The 23,175-nt window shown below is 40.3% G+C and overlaps 1 protein-coding gene across 1 annotated transcript; it reads left to right on the forward strand.

Moving 5' to 3' along the window:
• LOC146982888 (transmembrane protein 235) lies at positions 1-5,982 on the forward strand. Its single transcript, XM_085784148.1, has 4 exons — positions 1-508; positions 1,625-1,702; positions 2,039-2,176; positions 5,408-5,982. Exons 1-4 carry the CDS (start codon positions 340-342, stop codon positions 5,650-5,652), a joined length of 630 nt encoding a protein of 209 aa, XP_085640274.1. The 5' UTR covers positions 1-339; the 3' UTR covers positions 5,653-5,982.
• Positions 5,983-23,175: the final 17,193 nt, after the last annotated feature.

Genomic DNA, 23,175 nt, shown 5'->3' on the forward strand with positions numbered 1-23,175 from the left:
GGAGCGCCACAGCTGCGGTCAGACACAGTTTGATATAGATGTGTTTTTAAATGGCGAAGAGAAACGCGCACCCCTCCTATCTCATTTTTTTTGTTTGTTTATTAAATGATTCGTTAAAACAACTGTAAACAATTAAGACAGTACTATCTTCTCTCATTTCTGATCAAACTACATTTTGGACATGGGGAACCAGTACTTTACAGGGAAGGATGCGACTGGACAGCTTTTACGCATCACACATTTTGGAGAGTCGATGGATATGACGGTGTAGGAAAAAAAAACCAGAAACCCCTCGCAGAATATTGGAGTTAATGCGCTTTGGCGTGCGTACCGTTTATAATGAGGTACGGAGTGGTGGTTCTTTCTGCTGGCTTCACAGGTTTGCTCAGTTTTTGCCTCCTCGCTGTGGCAATTGGGACTGATTACTGGTACATCATCGACGTGAATAAACCCAACTACACAGGTCCAGACCTGAGTTCACATTCAGGACTGTGGAGAATTCATGAAGGTATGTCTCTCATTTTGTATTTGCTTTTATTCTGAGTGTATAAACCATTTTCCCATATAGGTGTTAGATGTTGTAAAATTGCAGCCTTTATTATTTTATTTTTCCTAACTTTTGTGCTTCTTCGTCTGGTTAAATGATAGAAGGTTTTATCATGTCGCATGAATATTGTGCGTAAAATCCACAGAAAGTTTATGTAAGGCTTATTGTCTTGAGTACCTTATTCACTATGCAATTGTAGGCATGTTTTTGAGTTGTGCAAATTTTCTCTGATGCGGAAAAGGAAAGGGTACCGTGAGTTTGCAGTCGAGATTTTACATTGTTCCTGCAGTGCATTGTTCATGGACCATGGGTCTTCGATTACCAGCAGCAGCCTGTGGCAGAAGCTAATGTTTTTTTCCCTCATCACTCCACTCATAGGGGAGTGAAGGGCTTGAGTGCAAGTGATTCTTAGTTTTGCGACACTCAGGCACAGAGGAGGTGACATCCCACTGATTTTTGCTCAGGGGAATAAATGGCACAGACAGCCATATGCAGAATTATAGACTCCATAATAAGATTCTTAGAATTTCATTCTTCAGTCAGCGAGCATAATGGACCACAGATGTTGTGTAAATGTGCAATAATAGATCCATGATATCCACTTTTCTTCCACTGAGTAACTGTAGCAACAGTTTCAGCTCCTTCAAACAGCTGTAGGCGAACACACAAGAGGCAATGTTGTTTTTTTTTGTTTTTTTTTTCCAACACAGCTGCAATAGTATCTGCTAGTTGGCTGCACAGCTTGAGGACCAAATCGTTGCTACAGTGGCACACCATAATCCAGCTAGTTAGTGGCAAGTAATGAGTGAACATAGTGTTTGTGGCTGTTCAAGCAGTGCTCACCTGTGGTATACCAACAAAGTGGAACAGGCACTAACACAAATTCAAGGTGCAAAACTGCAACATAGATTCCCCAGAGAGACCCGTCATTTTTTTAAAAATACATATTCTTGTATTTGTACTATACTTAAAGACAAAATATCACATTGTGTGGTAGCAGGTATCCAATATTTCACAATCCTCTGGCTTGGTCCACACGGTCCTTTCATATGTAACCTTTTCCCTTGACATTTTCAGGAGCAAACAGGAGTTCTGTCATCCCTTCTTTCACTGCAAATATATCCTGGCTGTCAGAGGAAGAAAGGCACCTTCTTGGTGAGTGGCTTTGTTTATCAGCCAAGGTAGGTGCTGCTAACTAAATGGATTTTTAAGGAAGAAAGTGGTTTCTGGCCATGAAGGAATTTGGCTTTCATAAATAGACAAACTCTGAGCAATGCGGTCATTTTGCACAGGATAATGTGAATCTGTTAATTTTTATCAATAAAAAAAGGCTAAACCTCTGGTTCTCACAGTTTGAAAAGAAAGTAGACGATTGTGACATGTATTTTCATACCACACTGAGAGTCAAAATGAAAACCAGAAAATAGCAGCATTTAAAATCTAAGTGCAGCATCCTCTGTGTGATTGTATGCTGTGCATTTGTGTCTGCAGGCTTACACAGAGTAGTGGTTATTGTATTGCCGCTCAGCCTGGTCCTGCTGGTGTTTGGCTGGATCTTTGGACTTGTCAGTTCATTGGCCTGCAGCCCCAACTTGCTGGCTGGATCAGCAATATACTTTCTCTTCTGCAGTGAGTCTACACAGATTTCTTTTTGTTGTCTCTGTATTTGTCTGTTTGTTTTTCCTCTTCCTCTCTGTGTTAGCTGCTCTGAAGTGCTTTGCTTTGTGTGTAAAAATGTACAGCTCAAGAGTGTGTGGAATGAGAATGTGTGGATAGCACTTCACCTTCATGCCAGTGCATGTGTTTGTGTGTTTTTTTTTACTTTATTTACAAAAACCCACTCACTCACTCCTGACTGAAGGCAACAGCGAGATGCTCACTCCATATATCAAGATCTAACAGTGTAATTGCACAGCTACACTGACTATGATATCCTGGAGTTGACCAGAAAATGCTGCAGCTACACATGAAATATCTCAGTGTGGACATTAACAGCCCCATTTGACTTAATTGAGTTGCGGCGTTAGGTAATGATCCATTTGTTTTCAGTCTGTGGCGATGGGGATTTTATGATGAAAATAAGGAAACAAGACTCACAAAGCACTTTTAAACTTATGTGACATGTCTGACCCTTTTGTCTCTGTATTCATTCTGTTTGTCAGAAATTTTTGAAAGACGCTTTGTAATTGAACCCAGCCATTCAGTTGCAATTATAGTCAGTCTTGACATCTTTTTTCCAGATGGTACACTGCCGCAGAATGCTGTGAATGATAATAGTTGACTTCCTCACCCCAGTCTCAGTCAAATTTGCATAAAAGAAATCATAATTACAATCTGGTTCTTTATGCGCCTGAACATCATTTTAGACAGCAAACGTTCCCAGTATTGATCACAGCAGGTAGAGTGATTGCTGATCAAGTGAAGTGCCACAAAGAGCTTGTCTCTGATTGAACAATTCAGTTAGACTTCCCCCTGTGAAATCATCAATAGAACCTTTCTTGCCTTATTCATTTAATAATACAATCATGTTTTGTTTTTTTGGTTTTTTTTGCAGAAATTGATTGTGAGTAAATAGACAACCTATTTGTTATACTCTGTCCTCTCAAATTCAACCTTACAGTCACCTTATAGACGACATCGTGCCAAAGTGTGATTGTAACTGTCTTTGAAACGTTCACTGAAACGTTTTGATTTAGACCATACAACAGAGGATTGGATGCTCAGATTTATGAATGGAACCAACTGAACAGGTGCTCCATGATAAAGCCAACAGTGAGCACAAAATGTCCTTGTTTTGACCTTGACCGTGACGTAGCTGGTTCCTTAAACAGCAGGACAGACTCTCATACAGCAATACAGTACCAAAAAGATTGCCCTGTTTCTTTGACTCTGATGGGTTCAGCTGCTGGGTGGTCACAAAAGAATATACAATATATAAGAAATAATGCAGGAACGAATCCGAATCTCTCTTTGGGTAAGGCTGAGAGTGAATGCATGGATCTGTCACAGAAGTTGAAGGTCTCGTGATGTTCTTCGCCCTCTCTGCTGACAGACCCAGCCTCTTGTGCTGCACAGTAGAGACAGCTCATTTCATGCTTTGCAGTGAATGTCCTGTCCACATCTCTACTTCAAAGGACCTGCGAGTACTATGCTGGATATTTGAAAAATAAGCAATGAGATAATGGATTTCAATATTTTGTTCTGCTTTATTCCTTAATGCATTATCTATCTATTTCTGAGCGTGGAATTTTTAGAATGAGAGATGGTGAATCCAAACAGAGGTTTTATGTCGAGCTATCAATATGTCTTTGAAATCCCCACTGTGAACTCTCACATCACATACTGCAGTGCTCTTGCATCTGTCTTTTTTGGACAGGCCTCTGTAAATGTGAGAGAGAAAAAAACATTTCCATCATTCATCCACAGTATATATTTCTACCTTAATTCAGACTCGGCAAGTGAAGCTTATTTCAAAACACTCCCTTCAAATTGTTGAAATGTTTTAGGTGAGCACACTAGAAAACACATCTATGGATAAGACCTAATGGGAGGTTTTCTCCCACTAACACCAGAGATTAGCTCAATCAGGGTCCCCGTCACCCAGTGCATTTAAGATGAATGCCTGTCACCTTAGGGTGGTAGTTTGATGTAATTTCCTCAGGCCTCGTGGGCTAAGACCTGGTCACCGGTGAGTTCCTGCCCTCGCCCCTGTTTCTATAATCTGGGCGAGGTGATGTAACAGCAAAGTATCCCTTCTATCAGGTTATCAAAAAGTAAATGTATGTCAGCTGAAATCTTTCCCATGCTGGAGTAATGATCATTTGAACAAAAGGCTGTGTTCATTTGTACCTGCTCTCACACAGCAGTTCCCCCAGAAGACTGCAATCATCACAGTAGTTTAACAAGTATAAGTCTATATATAGAAGCAGCTTGCCTGCACATGTAGCAGCTTGCCTGAAAGAAAGAAAGAAAGAAAGTTTGCAGAACTTTCTTTCTTTCTTTCTTTCTTTCTTTCTTTCTTTCTTTCTTTCTTTCTTTCTTTCTTTCTTTCTTTCTTTCTTGTCTGTCTCTTCTTTCTTCTCTAGTGTGCCTTCATGCAAAGCACATACTGTACTTGATGGACAATGAGACAATCTCACTGCTGCTATTCAAAATGATCTATGAATAAAAGTGATTAATTGCTATATAGGAGACGGTGCTGGTGAGTAGTGGTTGTGTCTCCCGCTGTGACGCATGAAAGGTCAGTCTGAATTGCACATACTATACAATTTACAGCAACACTCTGCATTTGCAATATTTATTTATTGTTGATATTTAGTGGCACGTTACTGATGTTGTTGCATCGCTGTGGCACTTGATGGGGGTAACGTTTCGTCTGTATGTGCGAGATATAGAAATCAAAACCAATGCACAGCTGAGGCTTCATAATGTACTTCCACCATAGCCTCCTCACTCACTCAGCGCCACAGAGAAAGAACGTGATTGCACCTTGCAGGAATAATTTGCACATGAATGATAAAAATAGCTTTTCTTTAAAGGGTTTTAAATCATTAATGCTTGAAGATTATACTAATTGTTTCTCATTAATGAGCTAACAGGTAGTCTCTGCCATCTACTACTATCCACTCAATTGTGTGAAGAAAATCTGGCTATCTGGCTGTAAAAAGATTATTTTCTTAATGCATTATTACCTTAATGACCTCATTGCAAAGGTGGTTAACGATGATTATGGTGTGTGCTTAGGCTCTTCATTTCATGTCATCAAGATGGATTCATTTTCATATCACAAGTACTAAGAATGCATTGATATCAGGAGGGTTTTTCCAGTGGTACCATCTGTCTGTCTTTGTGCACCAACAGGTGTTTTCACGCTGTCCGGGGTCAGCATCTATATCAAATACTCCAATCAGGCCATGGAGGACTTCAAGCAGGCTGTGTCCCCTGAGAACCTGGCCTACGTGGACACGTCGTTCGGCTGCTCCTTAGCCATAGCCTGGCTCTCATACAGCCTGGAGGTGGCCACTGGCCTGCTGCTCATGCTGGCTGCCAGCATATCTCAAATGAAGGGACGTTATGACTCTGGTGTAACAATCGCCATGTTATAGATTGATTGATAGAAGCCCACAGGTTCCATGGTACTTTATTGCTTATTTATTTATTTTTTGTACAGTTAAAAATAGCCTAAAAGAGTATTGTAATCCAACAAGTGGGTCAAGGAACAAGACAACAAAATGTAGACGCAAACTGGCTTTACGTAACTGCAAGCATAGACACATAGATGCTGGAACAAGTACAGTAACACTGGTGAACAACTGTTTGTTTTCTGTGGTGTTGTGTGACGTCTGCTATCTTTCATCCTCTCAGTATTATTTTCTGTCCATTGTCCCAGTCTACAATGGTGTTATAGATGTGGCCATGGAAATACATTTTAAAAAGTAGGGCTACCATTCACAGAGTAATTACTGCAGAGATTAGATACAATCTGAATGTTTTTTTTTTAATGAATGGATTTTATCTAGTGTGTTACAGTAATTTCAACCATACATTTGTGTAACTACAATAACTACCATGATCCTACCATGACCCCTGACTGACAACTCAGTCAGGGGTTCACATTTTATTATTAAGTGATATGTTTTCTGTGAGATGTGTCTTGGAATGTAAAGCTTTACGCACAAGTTAAATGCAAATATTCTGCCCTGTGATATGCACAGAGGCTAAATGAGCCGTTAAGTTGTACAGGATAATTTCCCTTTTGATGCATGCTATATAAGCTTATTGACTTGAGGGGAACTTGTCTACCTCTGCTTCACCCATATGTTATATTGTATTTAAATGCATGTCAAAGGTGTTTCTTTCAAGTGAAAACACTGCTGATTCTGCAGCAAGCAATTGTTCCCCCCGAGGCTCTGCAAAATGAGAGGTGGTACAGTTTCTAGTATTTCTAGAAACAAGCTGCTTTATTGTTGTCCTGTTGTCCCCTTTTTGTCAGGGATCATTTGCATTGCACAGCTTTTAAAAAGCAGGCATTTGGTTGATGTGGACACTGCTACATGTCTTTTAGAGAAACATGAAAAATGTTCGTTTGTCATTCCTGCTAACAACCTTCTTTTCCCAACCATGTGGTAAATGCATTAATCATGGGAACAGAGCTAAAGTAAGTGCACTCATGGGGATCCTGCAAGCTGTTTTCAGCAATACAAAATCTGTGTACGTGCTGCCTGCTTTGCAGTAATAGCTAGATATTGTACTTTTCTGTCTGCACTGTCCAACATGAGATGTGTCCTCTCTGCACTTGGAAGTTAAAAAAAGCACTGTAAAGATAGGGTTAGCTCTGTGCAGTGGCACAAATGTATTACTCTTGTTGTTGTTCTCTTTTCACAATGATTACAAGACCTTGTTTATGTTTTCATAACTTTTTTTCTGTTTATTGTGAAAGAAAAGCAATGAAACATCCATCCAGTTGTACAATAGCATGAATGCATACTGTAAAGAGGTAACAGAAAAAAGAGAACATTGATCAATATCAATGAGAAGCTCTGAGTCTGTAATTAAATTTCATCGATGTCCTCAAGTGTTCTGTGTTGTCAGACAATAGGAACATCTACAACATCATGGGGATGTGCTCGTCATGCACCGTGTATTTCCTATTTGCAACCTACTCTTGCAGCTGACTACGACTGAGCCTCAGGTTAAATGGAATGCCTCTGAATATAAATGAAGCGCACCAAGATTCAGGCCGGACAGAAAAGCAATTGTGTAAAGAATAGTCACACAGCCTTAGAAGAGTGTTGCGTGTCTGACCAATGTTTTAACACTACTGCCGATACATGCATTCCAAAATGTATTGGCACATTTGAGTCGTAGGAGACACAGTGACAACAGTTAAGCTTTTGACAAAGGTTGGCTCTTAATATTCAGTACATTACTGCCTTTTGTGTAACATGCAGTAAAAGGTGGGGAGGTGCCAATAAAAAAGGTGAGATAGCAAGGCAGCAAGGGCAATGCAGGTTTTCAAAGCATACAGGCACTTGCATTTTAAGTAGAGAATAAAAAAAAGGGAAAAAAAAAACTCCACAGGGAACTCATTAAACTTTAGCCAGCTCAGTACAAAAGGGCTTAAGAATCCACAAACATCACTGACATGCAGGCATTTCTTTTTGTACTTTTAATATGAATTTACACACAAGAATTTGTTTTTTAACTAGCTTTGTTTTCCATGTAATTGAATTTAGCACAATTTGTATTTTCTATGCAAACTGCAAGTAAGAATATAGCTGTGAGCAGCAATGCAGAGTTGAAGAGAAAGTGTTTGAAGGAGATGATATTAGACACAGATATAATGAGGATTTGTTTGTTCATGATTGCTGTGATATGTCTATTATTTTATTTGTGTTCACTGACAACTCTGTAATAGAGCTGAAGGATCAGCACTGCATGGTGCAAGTGTTCCTGAAGTGTATACAGGAAATTTAAAGGATGAACCCATGCACTGTGACTCATGAGCAATGACTGGATGTACAGCAGTGATGTACTGCATGATGATTTTGTCATCTAACAAAATTATTTAACACGTCGTGGAATGATTTCAAGGTGATTTTTAACTGATACTGAGAAAGTATCAAGAGCTCAGTCCACAGAAAAATACACAAGTCATATTCAGGCAGTGAGTCTTAAAATAAGCTGTCAGGACTTGGGTTTGAGATGTCAGAACTGCTCACAGCTATGCCCTCCACACCCCAACTCGACTGACCATCCAAAACTGCAGGGTCTGGTTTCTCTGTGTTTACCTGAAATATATATTTTTATTAGATCACTCAGAAAAAAAAGGCAACCAACCGGGCGTGAGGCTCTGAGCCTCCTCTCCTCTGACCTGTTCTTGCTCCAGCCCCAGAGAGAACCATGGGAGAGGACTGAGATTGTTTATGGTTCTTGAAACCACAAATACTGTATATCTTCTTAAGGATGCTCACATTTCAGAGAAAGTCTACAGTGCAATATTTAAGAAGCCAAAATGTGAGATCCACTCAACTAATAGTGTAGTAAGTGGTGTTTTTGACCCCAGGACATGAGCCTGCAATAAATGCACTTTTAAACTGCACTGCACTGTCAAGGGGCAAGGCTACACACTGACTAGATACAAATTACATTAAATTGTGTGCGTATCTTTGCCTAAATGTGATTTGCAACATGATTTAATGTGACTCGGCCTGTGAATCAAAATCCAAACCATGAAACATTGTGTCCACTCAGCTGTTTGTTCGGCAGCCTCCTGCGCAGTAATCCTCTCTCAGCTGGTACAGAGTGCAGAGAGCTATAACGGAAAGACCAAAGCACAGTGACTGAGTCTTGCAGCCTCCTTTTATATATTAGGCCTGCTGAAATCCTATTAAACTTTTATGAAACATAATAATTCAATCCGCTCTGGCAGAAGTACACCAAAGTTGGTGCTAGGCCATTACTCTTTAGTTTGTGGCCTTGTCCTTGGCAGAGTGCAGTATTTTTTGACTGGGACAACCTCTAGGCTCTCAGCTTTAAGAATTTATTGAATAATCACAATTTATTTTGTCAGAACCACTTATCTCACTCAAAAATTTCCCCCTGAAAGCATAAAAAAAAACACCCATGTAATGATCAATACATTATAAATCAATCCTCTTGTTGTCAGAGAACACCCTGTTCTGCACAGCCTATGATACTAAGCTAAATTGCTCGTGCATCTAATGTTGCTTGTGCTTACATCACCCCAATGTTGTGATTGTACCCTCTATTATGTGCATTTTTTTTCTATTTGTTGCCATCAACACTCAGTGAGGAGTTAATTGGAATTTAATGTGTTTATATGTATAGTCATACAACATACATTTTACAGAAAAACAAAAAAGATTGCACTGGGCAAAGGTTAGAAACCATGTAATTTTCTAAATTGATTATCCCAGTTTCAGCCATACAATCATCTATTGATTTACTCCAGGTAACTGTATTGCAACTGTACTTGGTGCAATCAGGTTGTGGCTTTCATTCAATAGATCTCTTATCATCATAATGATACACTAAGAATGTTACAGAAACCTGCCTCACGGGCATCAATCTTGTATTAGTAGTGATGGAGTGTCCATTAATGAAAGCAGATGAAAGAACAGTGCATTGAAAAAATAGAAAAACAAGTTTTAAAATGAACTAGTAGATGTACTAGTAGATCATATCCAAGATTATTAAGAACTGCTATTGGAGGTGTGAGAAAGGTTCATTTTAATGGTGTCCTATGATATTTTTTCATTTTTTAAATTAAATGTCATCATTGATATTAGGTTGCTGGTGGCATTCATCACATTCCGATCCATTGAGATTTCCAGGAAAAGCTGTGTTGGTGTACAGTATCTGCATTCCTGAGCCAATAATATTTATAAAGTACTGTAGGCTCTCAGTAGCTGCATCATGTGGTGTAGGTTTGCTTTTAGTGTACATGATGGGAAAAGAACCAGAGAAGAAGGACTTATAGGAGCACAATCTTTACAGTATTATTTCCACATTCATTTTCCTGTTCTTATTCTTTTTTATGGCACTATGACTATGTAATTGTAGTTATATTTATTTCATATTCTTATTGGAAATGAGCATGGAGTGATTCATGTATCTTATACAACTAATTTTCTCACATTTTCACACCCTCTCCTTGCAGGAAAGAAGGGTTACAAGAGTCCTGGTGATTAATTCGCCAACACTTTCATCTCCACATTCTGATTCAAACCATCTTTCTTCCCTGTTGTGGTAGCTGCTTAAATCTTTAGCCTTTTCGGACACTTCAACAAATCACATTGCTTCATTCTAATACTGCAGTCAAGGGGTGTGTGGAACTGATGTCTCAGGATTGAGTGGTCTCATAAACCGAGAAGGGACTCAATCCCAGGAGGAACGTGAATAAGATGTGTTTTCTCTACCTGGGAGCCACTTGAAAAGTTAATTAGACCTGTCCTCTGCTCAGCGAGCACCAATGGTAATGGGATCACTCAGGAAATTGAACATGTGATGGATTTAGTTCATCTGTTGAAAATATAGACTATTCAGGTATAGTCAGCTATCCCAGCTGACTATATATATACCCTAAACAGCTAAGCTTGGTGGCCAATGGATAGAATGCCTGAATGAATGCATTATACAGTATATGCATTCAAATAAGTCCATACAAAAAAATCTAGTATGTGGAATGTATATTTATAAGCTTGTTTCCGCTCTTGAAAAACTGTCTTGAAAGTATCTCTGTCCTTTCAGCTGAGAAGGAAGACGCTGAGAAGAAGCTTCCCTGGCAGCTTAGAAGTTTGTAAAGAGAAATCATTTAGTGCATAATGTGAAAATAAATTATCAGTCAGGCAGATTGATACAGAAGTGGAGAGAACAAACATAATGAATGGTAAGATGGATCACTTATTCCCCTCTCTGAATAGAAAAGTCCCACTTCCTGTTGATGAAAGCTCCACAATGCTGTCATCCATAACCCAGGAGAAAGGAAAGCAGAGAGAGGTCCGGGAGAGTACTGCATAAATGGACATATTTTTCCTCCACCTTTGTCACCCTCTCCCTTCCACTTTCTCTGCCGTATTGAGTCTATTTCAGAAGACAAAGATAAATTGTTCCTGCTGGAGCCAAATGTATCCTTATCTCAGCTGTGCAGCTTCCTTCATTGCGCTACCCAAATTGCCAGCAACCACAGTCCATGTGAGGCTAATAAGGTTAAATGAAGCCAACCAATAATGCAAAGATAGCATGGAGAAAATTGTCAGTGAGAAACAGGCTTCATGTCCTTTGCTGCCTGGAAACATCATGCACTGTGGCGGCTGCAGCTGTAATGGCGTCATGCCTTCCGGAGTCATGGTAACCCAATAAACCACATGGCCTCTAATTTGATTTAAGTCACCACCTGAATCCTCATGACATTTTCTGACTAAGCTTATATAAACCTACAAGGAGGAAATTTCCACTAAATATAGAGGGTCAGAAGCTTGTCATGAGCCGCGTTTCCAGGAACCTTTATACCCGGAACTAAAAGGTTCCTGTGGCCCGCTATTGTCTGGAGATTATGCAAATCACTAAATGTAGCCTATAGTCTTAAAATTAGCCGATCAGGAACAGAACGGATCCGTCGGACGGTGGGTTGGCCAGCCTGGTCTTCAGGTCTTGAGAAACACACACTCGTGCCACAGCCACCCGCCATGGAGTGTGAGGTCCATCGGCTGAGGCAGACGAGGCGTCTCAGTCTGGCTGACCTGTGGCTCACCAGGACCGCAGAGGGCAGCGAGTCTGTTCCTCCGCCGTCAGGTGGTGATCGGCCCTGAGCTGTGAACACCCCACGGCTGGTGGGAATCACATCGCCTTGTTTCGGTCACGTAATGAAGACAATAACTTATTTCTTCCACAATGTTGTGAATATGGCGATATAATTAATAATTAATTTATATCTGGTGGGGAAAAAATCGATCAAATCCACGCTACAAAAACAAAGCAGTGGGCTTGTAGCTGGAATTGAAGAGGCTATGTCAGTGCCCGATCGGTACCTGGAACAAGATCCGTTCCAAACCGCTTCTGTGCATGTGCCCACATTTTCCCCTTTTTTTCTAACCACACCATGGCATGAACAAACACTTTACGGCAGACGCCGCGGACGTGCATGAAAAAATGTACACGACCACAAACATCCAAACTGGCCACATGTTGGGGATCTAAAGGGTTACTTTCTCACATGAAAAAATATTAAAACTTAATTAAGTAATGTGGTAACAGCTCTACAGTGGGAATCAAAACCGCTTTTAGCTGCTTTACTGCTATCGCTGTTGGTTGGAGCGAATCACGTTCAGTACAGTACATTGCCTGTCGTAAAATGGCGCATGCACAGAAGCGTCTGGAACGGATCTTGTTCTGGGTACCATGAGGGCTCCTCCAATCGGAGATGTTCAGTGCACAGACCACGCCCACATAGTTCCTGAACCTTTCGAAAATACCTACCCCCAACCAGGGCCGTTTTGGGGGGAACTTCACTTCCCCGGAACATTTTGGTTCCTGCTTCCTGGTTCCTGGTTCCTGGTTCCTGGTTCCTGGTTCCTTGTTCCTGGTTCCTGGTTCCTGGTTCCTGCGGTCGAAACGGGCATAGAGGAACCAGGGACTAGTTCCTGCAGTGGGAACAGGACTATTGCCTTTGTGGAAGAATTCTTGAAAGCCAAAAAGAAAAAAGAAAGCAGTAGTAACTGCAGCTTATGCTGTGATGTGCAGTAAGGGCTGCTGTGAAAAATAATGACATGTAGAAATCCTGTGGCATGACTGATCAAGTGACAACATGTTTCCTTTCCTTAGCTGAGTCATGTGTGAATCCCCAAATAACTCTAGGAGGAGAGAAACATTGATTTCAACCGACAACAACATGGGCAAATTGAATATAAGGAAGAAAATTACCATATATGCATAGCAGATGGTACATGTCAAACACACCCAGGCTATTTACATAGTCAATCCACAATGCACGAGACAACATAATTCATTTGGAGTTGTGTTTCTGACAATACAATGAATGGAAGTCTAGCAGCCACTCAATCCTGAGGGAAATACCTAACTTTTCAGGCGCTAAATGCTCCAATTTATTTTCACTGAACTTTTACTGACTTCAGCTGATGCTGGAAAGTGTGAAGACCCTCTCCTGAGAATACAGCTACCCATTGTACACTGAATCAACAACTGATGAGCACAAGTAGCCCAAATAAAACCAAAACAATAATCTGCAGGGCAGTGTAACACCCTGCAGGAATGAATTTGGGTCAATTTGTCATTGTGAATGACACCTTTGACATTGAAGTTATCCATTTGACCTATTGTTTATAAAACATTGATTAAAGTAGCTTTGAAACGAACAGATCTATACCCACCTTCATTGTAATTCAACGACAGTCTTTCTTCCAGTCTCTCAGTTTGACCTGATGATGCGTGAGGAATAAAGAAATATCACCAAAGTCATGATGATAGCCCATCTAGTACTGTAGTTAATAAACATTTTCACCCAGCATTCATGGGTGAATGGCAAAGTAACATTACATTAGCCAGGGTCCTACTTTGGTTTAAAGGGAAAATGGAAAAACAAAGCATGTGTATAAAATATGCAGAGCAGGAGAATCTTTGTTAATTAATAAATAAAATATCTGAAATCTTGCAGTCGCCCACAAACAAACCCATTAACAATAAACACAGTGGTAAATGTGTCCTAATGGTTTCTTTGCGATAAGCAAGAGCTTTTCCCAGCTTTATCACAAGCTCACTGTGTATGCAATGAGCCTGAAGGCGAGTAATCAATCATCCAGAGGGACATGCAGTGTTGTGGAGTAGTAGTATCCCATCATCCACCAGGTGTCAGCATTCTCCTATTCTCTGCTCTCGTCACTGACATGGATGCCAACCCAGAGTTTGTACCAGGCTACAAAATGATGTCTTTCTTCAACTAAATACACACCTCCATCCTTCATTATGTTGTTACACACTGAGGGATGGTAGGTGGGGGTTATTTTGGCTCTGTCGAAAACCATAGTGTTCATTACTTTGCAAGTGTGGAATTACAGTAAATTATGACGAAAATGATTATTAATTATAAATTTAGCATTTGTATTTGGCCTATTTTGATTGTTCTCCCTCATTTTCATGTGTACCAAAACATAATTCTGTAATCAAGAATCTATAATAACACAGCAGTGACTTTTCCTGGAAAGGTGTGCAGGTGACGCCTTTGTTGTGCAGGAACTCCCTCTATAGTTACCTTGCTATGAAGCATCTGCTACAAGATGTAATCATTTTTTGGCCCGAGGCCAGTCACTAAATTATTCCTTGTTGGCACGAAGTGACATACATGTGTGATAAGGTGACACAGAGGGCACTGCTTCCAGTAAGACCAGGCTGGGCGTTGGCACTGTTTCCTACTATTCTGTTGTTTTACAGTAAGGTCCTGCAGTCTCCAACAAAAATCTATGCAAACACTTTTTTTTTTGAATACCAGCTCTTTGCATTAATAATAATAACTTCACTGAGGTTTTGCATGTGCATTCAGAAGAGAATCACTGGAGCCAATGAGCTATCTGATCTTAAGCCTTTCTGTACATTTGCAAACTCATATTGCACTCAAATGACCTTGCAGTCATATTCTTATCCCGCTTTTTATGACACTAACCGTGTATAAGGATTTGTTGTCTTTCAGTTCAAGTAGGTCTCAATCTCTTTGTTCTTCTTGCAAAAAATCTTGACTACTGTAGGGCTTTGTGTGGACAATGTCAACACCCATGTTTTGTAGGAGGAAAAGTCCTTTGTCCAGCCTTTGAAATGCCTTTTTGACCCAGCTTTGATCTGTTCGTGTGGGGGTAGAACAAAGGCCCACATTTTGGTGCTGTGTATGCTAGTGTGTGAGTGGTGTTCGGGTGAACAACATCTCCTTCTTGAAGCTGCTCTGACTCATACACTTGCATGGTAAACAAACAAGCAATCATGCAGTGTTTCCAAGGATGGAACTAATTTCCATTTACACAGCTTACATCTGCTGACTGCTATTTCTGCAGAGATCCCATTCTGGATTTAGCACCATCAGTTTAGCTTAGCTGAGATGTGTGTGCTCATTCCCGTAGACACGGCTTTGCTGCCAAAACAAACAGCACTGTGGCATGGTCACTATGTGCCCTTTTCCATCTTAATCCCCTCGGCCTGTGCCCTCCACTAAGGTCCCTCCCATTGGGATTCAGCAAAGGGGCCCTAAACGCCTCACGGTAAAGCTCATAGTGGGGGTTGAAGGAGAAGTCAAGCCAAAATGGGAAGGGCTAACATGAGCTCATTGTTGATGTTCCTGCCAACCATCCTACCCTCCACACATACCCAACCTCTCTCCACTCCCTCCCTTCCTCATGTCTTCGCTATCTTCCAATGAAAACAGACGGGAGCTTGGATTTGGGTTAGATGAGGTGGTCGCAAGCTTGATACAAATGAACTCCATATTGCAACCAGGTGCTGGAGTAAAGAAAGTTGAATGCCAAAGTTTTTTTTTTTTTTTCATAGCTTGTTTCCACACATCTGTCCAACATTTCTCTACTTTTATTTCTCTTGTGTCATCCATCTTTACTAGGAAACAAAGAAAGTTTCACCTGAATTCAACAATTTTATTTGTCTGGAGAAAAACTCCTTGGTGCTGAAATATTACAACATCAATACAGGGGTCCACAAGAAATACACAAAAACAGAGACAGTTGTCAGCGCAGAGCTGAACTGTCCAAGCTTTCAGAGAAAAGGTCACCTCGGGTTATGCACACGTAAGCACAAGCTCAGCTACAAATGAGCCATTTTATTTTAGAAGGTAATCATTAACAGTCAGACTTTCTGTGAAATTCGTACTGATAGGGTGGGAACTAGTCATCTGCTGCTACTGCAAGTTAAACACCAGACCTGTTGTTCTTGTCTCGTTACAAGGAAAGAGGAAATGGTTGACCTAATATCTATATTGTGTCACTGACAAAATTCCATGCAGTTCCTTATTAAGGCAGGTGGCTGGGATTCATATGAAGTTCAAAATGCAAAGGGAGTTATGTAACCGACAGCCACAACAAGAGGTAAACAGAAAGGTGGCTGATGCAATCATTAAGGTTAACTCCACAATAAAGGACTTTTTTTTCAACACAAGGTGCATACTGGTGAAATTCAAGTGTACTCTCACATTTAGTGCAATTAAAACTTTTTGTTACAATTGAGGAGTTTTCACAGTGACCTTTTTGACCAACTACTTTAATGGAAATAGTTGCACTAAAGAGTCAAACAAAAACAAAACAAAAATCATGTAAAATTCAGGTCAACTTATCATTGACATGTGAGGTTTCTCATGAAAAGACTCACAGATAACCAATAGCTGATACATGGTAGGTGAAATGAGCGGCTGTCATACAATCCACTAGACACTGCTCATACTGTACACCCACTGATTATAAATTGACATTCTTGTTGAGGGGGAACTACAAAGACAGAAATGGGAAAATCTAACCATAATTCTCCTAAACCTAAAACTACATCCTCATACTGAAGTGACAATTATAAACAAAACAAATCAAGATTATCGAGATACAATCTAACCAAACACACACACACACACACACACACAATGTGTGGTACGACTATTCACACTGTGCTGACTGTCAAATCTGTTGCATTCTGAATGTTTTCACAGTCACAATGCAATATGAAGAGGCCTAATATCAACTGTTATGCACTGGTTTTATGCATTTATGCTGTAAAGTACTGGCAAAGGAGAAAGAAATAAACTCTGATCTCATCTCACATCAACTTTAACAAATTATCTTCTACGTACCCACTCTCTGTTTCTGCATTTCTCATTCATCTACCCTGCACAGCATCTTCTTCATTCTGTTTTTAAAGCTCAGTAGATTGCTCTGTGCTGTAAACTCAGCTTGAAGCTGCTTCTGATAGATGATAAAAGTGAAACTAATTTTGAGACTGCGCTGCCATCCTGACAAAATAAAGCAGCATGATCTGTATGCCCAGGATATTATTTGATGGGACTTTATTGCTATTTTCAGATATAAGAGAGTCAAAATACAGTGAGAGAGAGACAGACAGACAGACAGACAGACAGACAGACAGACAGACAGACAGACAGACAGACAGACAGACAGACAGACAGACAGACAGACAGACAGACAGAGAGACAGAGGGATGTGTGTGTCAGTGAGTTGATTAAAAATGGAAGTGTCTCTCCCTGGTCTCTCTGCTGTCATCTGATCCACTTGTGCAGTCATCTACCCACACTATGGCATTACCTAAGACCGGAGGAGCTTGGGTTTCTCTGGCAGGACAAATGGAGTCTGGCCCATTCATTGTGCCACAGCAGCTCTTTCTCCGCATCACATCATCCACATCATCCCCACATAATCATTGAAAAAAAAAAAAATGTGCTCAATGGATATCCATCAAAACACAGTCATTTAACCCAATAGTTTATAGTCATAGTTTATCTATCTCAAGTATGCCATGCTGAAGTGAAGAGAGGTGACAGTATCAAAAAAACATGACATGGGAAAAAAATACACACTAACATACTGTATAATACTCCAGCACATATCCTGCTACGACACTGTCAACGTTGATACCAGGCATAGACAATGAATAAATAAGTAGAACCCAACTCCACTTCTGTGTTCACTGTGATAGATTACTTATCTCAAGCGAGTCAAGTTGTTTCTCAGCCTGCTCTGAAGTCATTGCCCATAAAATGTGAAACAATACAGAAAAAAATACATGTCCTATGCTTCAGTGACTGGAAAATACAATGCGAGCTATAACTCATTTTGAACTAACACACCAGTCACCCATAAAAAGTGGGGGAAAAAATCAATTTGCACAACTCTGGCTCTTTTTTTCCCTTTTTTTTTTTTGATGTTGCACTCTTAAGGCCTGGACATGAGACCTAAATGATTTGATAATTGGACAAATTGATTTAGTGTCTGCTGGCCCTCGAGTAGCACTTCATTCTTTCTTTCTGCAGTCAAGTTAAGGCACAAATACTCTTGTTAAACAGCCTTGAAAAGGTTGTTATATTCAAGCTAGAGGTTTTCAAAACATTGTCCCAAATCTTTTCTCCTGTTCTTCTCCATTTCTCTCTCTCTCTCTCTCTCTCTCTCTCTCTCTCTCTCTCTCTCTCTCTCTCTCTCTCTCTCTCTCTCTGTGTGTGTGTGCATGCATTTGTCCGTTTATCTTTATAGACTTGTGTGCATGATTGTATCTGTGCTTATTTGACTGGAAATGCTTGAATGAGTCAATAGCAGCAGCTGGTTGAACGCAGGGCTTTGGCTTGCGTCACTGACGATCTGCTCTGCTCAGGGTCAGCCACCGTGGTCTCCACATGAGGCTGCCTGACCGCTTGCTCGGGAAGCAAGGGTGTTGCATGCTATGTCACCTGGTTGCCATAGCAACGGTGCGGTCAGCCTTTTCAGTTAAGAGAAGAATAACAGATCCACATCCTGCATCACAAAGAGTCCTGGATGGCTTGTCAGAGAGGAGTGTTGCTCCCTTTTTTATGTGCATGTGTGCTAGGCCGGTTTTTCTTCCACAGCTGCACAACCCACCTGTCTGCTCGCTCTTTCTCTTTTTGTCTTTTTCATCCTTCTTTTGTTTTGTATTTCCCACAAGCTTGTTTGTATTGATGAATGGCCTTTCTCTGTGACTGTGATGCTTTTGAATGCCACACAGTTCTGTCTGCTATTCGCCTCGTGGGAGTCCATGTTTGCTGTCACAGGTTATTATCTACATTTCACACACCTCGACACACTGTCCTTTTATGGCTTGTGTGTAAAAAAAATATGTTTATGTTCATAAAATCCCACAGTTTCCACTTCCACTTTCTGTATAACTTTCACATGCCCTTTTATAACCCAGTAGGAATTCAAACCTATCCCAAAGTGTTGCTTAATCTTTCTAAAGTACCATGTCATAATACCTTGATATGGCAGGCAAATTAGCTTCAAGGGAAATGGCAACAGTAAAGACTTCTTAGTAATAAGAGGCACTGTCTTGATTACAAAGAAAGCTGAAGCAAGCAATACTGACCACTGTAATACGGCTTCCACAGAAGTTGTGAGTTATCAGTCTCAAGCTGCACACCCTGAGCACACATGCAGTGTTTGCATGCATAAACCTCACTGATATCCATTTAGTGTAACTTTATGGTTGTGCTGGTTGAAAGTGCCGCCAGCTTATGTGGACCATAATAATCTAAGACCTACTGTAATGCATTGCAACAGAATGATAAAGTAGTGTTTATTAAAGAAAAAGTAGCACACCAGTTATAGAAGCAAAATCCCTCTTAGGCTACTACCTAATGTGTTACAGCTGTTGTATACTCAGTCTAGTCCGTGTCTAACTTCGTAATATGACTGAAGATCCTTTCCCACATGTATCTTAAATGTTCAGGCAGTTTTCTGTTTAGAAACAGAGGCCAGAGTTACTTTTAATTATAGGACCCTTGTGTAATGTAATTCCTTGCTTCCCTAATTTCACAAGCTATTTAGCAAGTTATTCTGTGTAAAGTTCAAAAACACACTATTTTTTTTACTTTTTTTATTTTTATTTTTTACTATGCTCATGTGTGAAGGTCTCTTTGTGGGAAAGCAGCTTATCTACCATCTAAAATAAATATGTATTTTTATGGCTCCCACATGGGAAACACACATTATCTGTCCTTGTCTATAAATGAAGCACATTTGAAAAGTAAATCAAGAATGTTTGAACAGGGAATACAAAAGCTAAATCTGCATAATGTATTCAAGTAAAAAGTGTTTGTATGTGTAATATCTTAAAGGTCCAGTGTGTAATATGCAGGTAAAACCGTGATATCTAGCATTCAGATTCTAGTTTGCAGCGCTCACTCGCTCGCACTCACCCCTTCCGTCGGTAAAGTGGCAGTGGCCTCAGAGGACAAAAAACTTGACTGGGACGACTGGGAGTATTTCAGAGGCATGGAACGATGAGGTGATGATCTAAACAATTTCACGATATGTCTGCTGTTTCCTACTCCTTCTTTCTTCTTGGTTTATTTATGCACGCAAAACTAGCAAACGTGCTCTCTGGCTGGCTGGATTTTCCCTTCAGTCTGCCGTACAAACATGGTGGTGCAAGATGGCGACGCAAGACCCTTTTATAAAGGAAGACTTATAAGGCTACGAAAACCAAATTTTTTTTATTTTATAGCGATTATACACTTATACAAATATATTCATGGGTAGTAGCTATATTCAGATTTTGCCAATACTGTAAACCTTGCCAATTATTACACACTGATGCAAAAACAAAATGCGAAGTTGTTGACCCTTGGGTCCTCTTGTTAAACGTTTGCATATTGTTATTCTCTTTTACACACACCACTTAACAAGCAGCTGTTCTGTGTCCTTGAACCACTGGATGGAAAAACTGACAGTGACTTAAAATGAGTGGTGAAGAGTCATTTCATACTGTACACATATTATGGCATGGTCGTGACAGTGACAGTATTTTGGCCCACTGACTTGGAAAAAGAATGAGTGTAAAGTTATATCTAAGAGGAAAAACTTTGATTAGAAATAATGTAGCTAGGCCTATGTCAGGAAATGCTGTAGCCTATATAGGACATGTGATGTGCAGTGGAGTGTAATGAGGCATTTCCCTGTGTCATATCTGAATTACTGGAACAAATGGACATTTGAATGGGCCTCATGTTATTTGACTTCCAAATAAGGCCATCCATTTGATTTCCAGGAAGGCCACATTAGGGAGAGCAGAAGCCTGAAGTGGATTTGAGACGTTATAAATCTAAAACATGTATTACAGCGACTAAATCCAACTTTTCTTCTAGTTGTTTATGATATAATGGTTTGTATGTGTCTTTGTTCTTTTCTTTTCTTTTTTTCTTTTCGTGAGAGGAGAGAGCTTTCGTGATGTTGCAAGCCAGTAGTTTAAGGGAAGCTTAGGCTTTCTGGTTATCTGATGTGTGAAGAAAAAATCTTATAGTTTTGCAACAGGCTTTTCCTGGAAACAGGGAGAGGGCTTCTTTGACACAGCTCACCTGAGTCAGATTAACATGAAGATATGAGCTTTGCATCTTTGATGTCCAAAGTCTGAAATGTTTCACTCTCACTTCCCACAATTTGCTCTGCAAGTGTGAGTTTATCTCGCTGAATCTCTCTCTGCCGCTGTCTCCTTTGTGTCATTTTCTCTGTTCTCTGCCTGCCATACACACACACACACACACACACACACACACACACACACACACACACACACACACACACACACACACACACATACACACACACCGGATGAAGAGGTAGCATACTTGAGCAAAACTACACCAGACATGGTGAAGCAAGAGCATCTGATCCATTTCTTTAAATAAAAGAAATAAAATACCCAGCCCAACCTTTGAGTCTGTGGTTTTAGCAAAATTCAAATCGCATGCGTCACACTTACACACAGTACTTCACTGTTGAGATATGTGACAGGATCATTGCATGTGAAGTATGTAATCTGAGCTCAGAAATTATCTTTGGGAGTTAATTTGTTATCTGTAAAAATCACACGCACAAAAGATGAAAAGAAGATGACGATAAAGTAAACTGAAGACTATGTTTCCATGAGGCAAATATAAATGTATTCTTATTACATGTCACTATGTTTAGGGATTTAGTCAGTGACGGAAAAAACAGTGTTTAATCACAGAAATCAAAAATTACTCAATATCCTTCTGAGGTGGTTACTTACTACATGACACTCCACCGTGAATTTTGGTAAATTTTACAGGAACTGCGGGTCTTCACACTCACTTTGCCCACCCGACAACAAAGCAATGGAATCATTCAATCTGACTGGATACTGTCTTCACCTTGATCTGACTAAACATGACACTGTTAGGTTTGTGGTAATTAAGACGAAGAGTTTAGAGGAAACGTCTAGCAGGAGTGGGCTGCAGGTGTTATCATCACCACAGCTGAAACATAGGGGTCCCAGCAGTGTCACTTCCTATCACTGCTGTGGGGTAAGAAGAAAGGGGGAGGGGTTTCTGCTCTCTCGACCTGATGTCACACATTATGAAAGAGAGGGAGAGAAACATGGGGGAAGTTTCTAGGCTTCTCAACACTGATATTTTATTAGAAATAGCTGCATTTCAAAAGAATGCTTGATTTTTTTTTTCAGCTAAGGACATAAAAGTCCACTGGAGCTGGGTAAAAAGCTTCTGGTGGGGCTTATATACACAGATTCCAGATGAGTGAGTCAGATGTTGGCTGAAACTACATGTCCTAACTCCTGATTCATTTGTTCTTTCCAAATTCTTCCCTTTTTTTGTTGTTGTTTCTGTTGTTCTTCATTAAAAAAAGCAATTCATCATTTATAATGTTTTCATAAGTTTCGCTATACGCAGTCTACAAGCCAGTAATTCACAATGACTCCATGATACATCTCTCTGTTATGGGAAATAGGGATGACACTCTTAAACAAACGCAACTGACTTATCAGTCTGGCATGTGAACTTGTGTGCAATTGTGATTTGCCACTTCCAATCACCAGTGTGTCAATATCCTGCCTGAGTTTTAGAGTAAAGTAAAACTAATCGGAGGGGGTGGGGGCAGACAGTGTGGGAGCAGTGAGTGGGGGACTGTCATGCCCACACAAAAATGGTGTGATTTCAAAAAAGAAAGAGAGAACAGAGAGACAGAGAGAGAGAGAGAGAGAGAGCTGTGTGTTTGAGGCACACAGGTTGTAACCAACAACTGAGGGTTTCCTGATACGACACAGGATGACTCACACTTCTCAGAGGCCACAATCAGTTCCCTGAATTGTTACTAAGAGAGAACTTCCCTCCCCTCCCCTCGTCTCCTCCCATTTGTCTATCTATGGGAGTCATTTTCTCATTCATACTCAAGCGCATCCAGACAGGCTGTTCTGATAGCAACTTCATGATACACACAGGTTTCATTTCTTTTGTTGTTGTTCCACCTCTAAATCACTCATCCACTTACTCATCTTTCTGTTAAACACCTGTAATTGTGTGTAAATGTGTATAGTTTTTTGTTGTTTTCGCAATG

Source organism: Trachurus japonicus, chromosome 8 (genome assembly GCF_045865225.1).
Source record: "Trachurus japonicus isolate A0001 chromosome 8, Traja_1.0".
Lineage (NCBI taxonomy): Eukaryota > Metazoa > Chordata > Actinopteri > Carangiformes > Carangidae > Trachurus > Trachurus japonicus.